General features: G+C 33.9%; 1 protein-coding gene across 1 annotated transcript; it reads left to right on the top strand.

The window, feature by feature from the left end:
- The first annotated feature begins 2,457 nt into the window (after positions 1-2,457).
- Positions 2,458-5,161, top strand: LOC112705467 (uncharacterized). Its single transcript, XM_025756295.3, has one exon. It carries the CDS (start codon positions 3,062-3,064, stop codon positions 4,799-4,801), a length of 1,740 nt encoding a protein of 579 aa, XP_025612080.1. The 5' UTR covers positions 2,458-3,061; the 3' UTR covers positions 4,802-5,161.
- The last annotated feature ends 1,309 nt before the right edge of the window (positions 5,162-6,470 follow it).

The following is a 6,470-nucleotide window of genomic DNA, read 5'->3' on the forward strand; positions in this document are numbered from 1 at the left end:
TTTTTTTGCTACATTTTAGCCAACTCAATTGCTTCTTGCATATGAATGCTCTCTGCCCCCTGCAGATTGGTTCTCATGATTCCGGATTTAGTGATATTATGTGATGGAAACGTGTAGTAGACCAAGATTGGCATGAAGGAAGAACATGCAGTATGTACTTTTCCTGCATAAAAAATTCTGTACCACAAGACCAAGATTGGCATGGGAATTAAGTAATTAACAAACTACTTAATGCAAATATGCAATCATGGCGACCAACGCAACAAGGAGTGCTATTTTTTCAACCAAACAAATTGTATAGTAGCAGCAAGTGATATTTGGTTCCAGCTTTGCTTTATCCTTGTGGTATGTCATTCCCTTGCTTTTCTTGTCAAGTGATGGCAAATTGGCAAGTAATTGTTCGGTGGGGTGGGTACCAACTGAACAGTAGCCGGTGGGGTCAAAGATAGACATTGGACCGTTGAATTTTGTTAGAAGTATGAACCAAAAAATTATATATAGTAAGTATTCACTTGATACTTTTTAAGTAAAAATAATAGCATTCGATAGTTAAATATATTTGATTAAAAATAATAGTGTTCGATAGTTAAATATATTTGATTAAATTATTTAAAAATAAAAATATTTTTTTGTAAATAATAATCATATATATAATATCATTAAATAAATATGTAGGATCTGAATAATTTTTATATGTTAGAAACTGTTGACATGCAGGTACTTTAACCTAACTCAGTGTAATGTGTAATCTGAGTTGAAAGAGGTGTGTATGGAGATGATGTCGTTGCACCGTAACTCACTTGACTTGGGCTATGGACGTTGGTTAGTGACATTGGTTAGGGAGAATGTTTGGAATGAGAGCGCCTACCATGCTGATGCTGCTGGGACCTATCTTTAACAACATTACTAAATACATTTACTCGCAATAATTAAGCACTAACCACCAGCTGTGCTAGGCTAAGCAGAATTAAATTAGTGCCTGCCTTTGCCGTTGCACTGTCTGTGAACTAGCTGTGTCCGTCTATTGCATTCACATCTCAATGTAGCTTCTCACAGTTCATCCATGCATTAAAATTGGAAAATTAAAACCCCACAAAAATACATGTTTGCCATTCTTTTTCTATTACTTATTATCAAGGATCATGAATAACATGTGCATCTTCTGAAGCAATACGACTTTTCATCAAACTTGTTATAAACTATCCCTTTTTTAAAAAAAAAATTAATTATTGAATTAGAATGATTGAGTCACACGTAATAATTTCTCATTCTGCAGATTATTAAATCACTTATCAAAGTTAAAGAGGCAAGATTATCATATTATGGAAGAGGGTTTCCTTGAGGTGGCAAGACCAGTTTACCACCACCATCACCTCCTATGTTGCGGCGGTTGTGGCCGTGAAGTGGTGGTAGATGATTAGTTGGTGTTGGTGCATAGAAACAAAAATGTTGACGTGTTGTGGTTAGAGTGGGACACATCACGTGGCTAAATTCAGGTAGTCACATTACCATCCATGTTGCTTTGCCATGGACAATGCATAAATGCCACCGCCAATAATACTAAAAAGTATTTTAGTTTTTCTTTAAATAAAAATCTTAGCAACACGTATATAATAAAAAAAAAAAAAACTATTTACATTATGAGCGGCGGAGTTGCTTCTTATTGGAATTCCATTCTTAGGGGGCCCGTGTCGGTGCGCCACACTGTAGGCTGCACCGTATTCAGATTTATGTAATTTAATTTGATTAGCTAGGCCAATAATTCTACTAGTAGTTGTAATTAATTTTTATTTTTGGATTTAATTAACACAAAAAATAAATACAATTCAATATATTAATTAAATTAAAATGTAAAAATTTTTTGAAATACGAATTTTATATTGTTAGTTACTTCTATAACATTTATTTACTGACTAATCATTTTTATAAGCATTTTCTAACACGAACATTAACTTCGATTTTAGTTTTTGCCTTTTTGGCCTACCGTCGTAGGATTCCCTGGTTTCCCTATTTTTTTTAATTAAAATAAATAGGTAAAATCTCTCTATGAAGTATAAAAAAATTTACTCCACACTCCACAGGAATAAATGAATGCCTAATCAATCATTAAAGTGAAAATACTACATTTTATCAAGGAATATGAAAAGTGTTAAATAATTACATTAAAGATGAACAAGCACACAAAACACTAGAGTAAAATTATCATGTAATTGTTATAGTACTTAAAAATATTTGTCTAACTTATCATAAAAAATTAAAAATTAATATTTAATTTTAAAAATATAAAAAACAAATAATTATTAAATATTCAAATTTAAGCAAAAATTAGACAACAAATTATAAATACCATAAAATTTACCAAATTATTAACATGCATCTCATTATCCGGTAACGTGTAACATATACAGAAGTGAATGTTAATAAATAAGGGGCAAGTGGGAGAAATTGAGTATGAAAAAAATTAAGACAGCAGCAATTCCTTAAGATAATGCAATTAAGATGTTGCATAATATGTTGACTCCAACTTGACTTTCATTGACGACAGTAATTCAAGATCCAAAAAAAAAAAAGTTTATTTGTTTTACTTGTTGGAATTTGGAAACTAGTGAAAGGCATAAAAAAAAATGCACAGGTGAAGAGAAAATATAAATGCTCACAAAAAACAAATAAAAATAAATAAAAGTTTACTAAAAATACTATGGAAGTTTATAACTTGATTTATGGACTTGAAATGAATGGAAATTTCTTAAATCTGGTGAGGTTATTACTTATTACAGCACCCGTTTTCATTAATACTCAACATTGTAGCTTCGTGATGCCGTTGCTTCTTCAACCTTCAGACATCATTGATGGTACTTTGAACCTCACCTTCTGAGCCACTTGTTTTTCTCTTTCTTCCATTAAAGTATTGTGATTTCTCTTTCCCCTCGAGAAAGTGGACATTTGTGCTTTTAAGATACTTTCTTGGAGTGTTGTTGTCAAAAATAACAACTTTTCTTGTGTCTGGTGCTGGATTTGGTTCTGGGCATCTTTGAAGTTAGACGCTTTTTGGAAGCTTGTGATGCCTGAGAAGGTGGTGGTGAATCAATGGGGAGTGTGGTCCATTCCAATACACCATTGGCGTGTTGGGTTGCTCACAGCTTTGGTTTTGTTTGGAATGGTTCTTGTTTGGAGCATTGATGGATGCACCGTCAAGAATCTCATTCATACTTGGAGGCTTCGCCAAGATTATCATCTTTCTGTTGTAAGGGTTCATTCTCCTAACTTTACTCATTCCAATCCAAATATTTTACCTTCTCATTATGTTCCCACTAGTTTGGATAGAAAAGCTCATTTAGGGTCCCAAGATCAAGATCCTGTTACTGTAAGTTGGATTTCAAGTGAACTTGAGCCCAATTTGACTTCAAACCTTCTAGCTCATTGGTCTGCTCATGGAGGTGAACCTTGTAAGGATTCCAAGACTGTAGAGATTGTGATTCCTGGTTTGGATGGTGGTGAAAGAATGATAGAGCTATCAGCTGGTGATGTTCATGAGTTTGGATTTCAAGCATTGGATGAGTTAGGGAAGCCTCACTGTGTTGGTGGTGATTACTTTGAAACTGATCTTTCAGGGGAGTCATGGAAATCTAGGCCTTTAGTGAAGGATTTCAGCAATGGTTCTTACTCTGTTTCACTGCAAGTTCATCCAGATTTTGAGGGGGTTTACAACCTCACCATAATCCTGCTTTATAGACACTTTGAAGGACTCAAATTCACCCCCTGGAGATTTGTTCATGATCGAGGTCTTCGCAACATTGCGATAAGGTTCTACAGAACCAGTGCTCAATTACCAGAACTCAAGGCTTGCAAAGCTTCTGATTTTAGCAGGGATGTGTGGTGTGGAAGGTGGACAAGGCATGCCAAGAATGATGAATGTCTCATAGGTAATGATGGTAGGTATCGATGCTTAGCGCCGGATTTTCCTTGCAAAGCTCCATGGTGTGATGGCTCCTTGGGAACTCTGGAGAGTAATGGTTGGGTGTACTCAACTCACTGCTCATTCAAGATGTATTCAGCTGAGTCTGCTTGGAACTGCTTGAAGGGTCGCTGGATTTTCTTTTGGGGCGATTCGAATCATGTTGACACTATCCGAAATATGCTCAATTTCATTCTGGATTTGCCAGAGATACATGCTGTCCCAAGACGATTTGACATGAACTTCTCGAACCCAAAAGATCCTTCTCAAACAATTAGGATTACAAGCATCTTCAATGGGCATTGGAATGAAACACAAAACTATCTAGGATTGGATTCTCTGAGGGATGAAGGGTTTCAAAATTTGCTGTTGAAATACTTCTCAGAAGACACAATCCCAGACACTGTGATCATGAACTCCGGCTTGCACGATGGGGTACACTGGCGTAATATAAGAGCATTTTCTGTTGGAGCAGACTATGCAGCATCTTTTTGGGCCGATGTTATGAGGAAGGTGAAACAAAGGGGACTGGCATGGCCTAGAGTCTTTTACAGGAACACTGTTGCAACTGGTGGATATGCAAGATCACTAGCATTTAATCCCAACAAAATGGAGGTTTTCAATGGTGTGTTCTTAGAGAAATTAAAGCAAGCCGGCGTTGTGTCTGGTGTGATCGACAACTTTGATATGACATTTCCATGGCACTTTGATAACCGTTGTAATGATGGTGTTCACTACGGAAGGGCTCCGGCGAAGATGAAGTGGCGAGACGGCCAAATTGGGCATCAATATTTTGTGGACCTCATGTTAGCTCATGTACTTCTCAATGCATTATGTTCAACATAGCCCTACAATGGATTTAGAGGGAAGTGTTAGCATATCCTATATAAATATAATATTGCATACCCTTAGGATTTTGAAGCTAAAATGGTGGTGCTTGGATCCATCAAGTTTGGATTCTTTCTGTTTCTGTAAAATGATTAGTTTGGCATTCTTTATTGCTCATAGAATTGTTAGTGTTAAAAGTGAGATGATTATGTATACATGAGATTGTTCCACACTTCCACTTGTAGATTAGCAGAAGAGGAGTCTGAAAATATATTTTATTTATTGATGATCAACATTATAGATCAAAGCCTATTTACTATATTGTGCACATCTCTCTTTTGTTCCTGAGGGCCTAAGAATAAGATCTGTGGTTAGTTTCTTGATTGTGTTGCATACAAAGCTGGTTGCTCCATTAAGTCTTTTTTCATGTTGGTATATATTTTCACATTAGCTTCTGCTATGGCCTATGGGTGACTAAAAAATGGATCAACTTGTAGTGACTCACTCACCTGTCAGCGTGAACAAGGTACAAAAAGATTGTGCAAACTTGAGAGAAAGCAAGTCTATTTATTTACTCATATGCTTTTAATCTTACATTATGATTTAAATATGATATGGTAAGGGAGAAGAGTGCTCCAGCATAAAATAAAATCATTTTCCTGACATGAAGTAGTTTACTTCGTTAAAATATGACAAATATTTAGCAGTGGTAGCTGGTATTATGCAAATCCTTGTGAGTAGCTGACCAAACATCATTACTTCTGTATATATATATAATGGAGCGGTTGTGCTAGAAAAATAAATTAAAAAAAAAATAGAACTTGTTTTATTTAATATTTATTAAATAAAGTAAATTCTGATTGACTTTCACTCATTTTTTTTTTTTGGTTATTAAACATTGCTGATAAAGTGATAATAAAAATATAAGAGAAAATTTAGTATATAAATTTTCTTTTTCAAAATGTCATTCATCATGTATAATCTACAAAACAATATCTTGTTAACTTCAAGAGTTGAACTTATTATATTTTAATTTTAGTATATGAATAATTATTTTGATTAATCTCAAATTATTATTATTATTATTATTATTATTATTATTATTATTATTATTTATTTTTAATTTCTAAAAAATAAATTAACAAATGCATTTAAAATTTACACAAAAGTTCTACAACTAAATTGTTATAACCGTTTTTCACATCATGCGTCACTTACTATGCGCGTAATTTTCTTTATCTTCGAACGCGTTGTTGCTTCTTCTTACTTACACATCTCTGCTGCTGGTTTTTTTTTTCATCATTCTTTTTTCTCATCTTTCTCTTTCGTTATTGTCGTTGCTGTCAATTGTCACCACCACCTCTTCCTCCTCCTTTTTTCTCATTTGATTTATTTTTTTCTTCTTTTTACTCCTGCTCCTTCGTTACCGTCACCATCATTATCATTATCATTATTATTATCGTCATCATTGTCGTTATCGATATCATAGTTGAAAATTTCAATATTAGAGTGAAGACATTTTGCTGTTATTTTTAAAAATTTATGTATCGTTTCATATATCAGATACATTGTCGTCTTCTTATACGTAAATATCACTAATAATTCTCTTTCGAATTTTTGCATTTATTCTGCTTAATTTCGCTACATTATCTACAGATTTTTTTCACTTATTCTCTTTTTTATTTAA

The sequence above is a fragment of the Arachis hypogaea genome, chromosome 1 (assembly GCF_003086295.3).
Source record: "Arachis hypogaea cultivar Tifrunner chromosome 1, arahy.Tifrunner.gnm2.J5K5, whole genome shotgun sequence".
Classification (NCBI taxonomy): Eukaryota; Viridiplantae; Streptophyta; class Magnoliopsida; order Fabales; family Fabaceae; genus Arachis; species Arachis hypogaea.

Coding starts and splice junctions, on each gene's coding strand:
- LOC112705467 (XM_025756295.3), top strand. CDS start 3,062: ATGCCTGAGAAGGTGGTGGTGAATCAATGGGGAGTGTGGTCCATTCCA.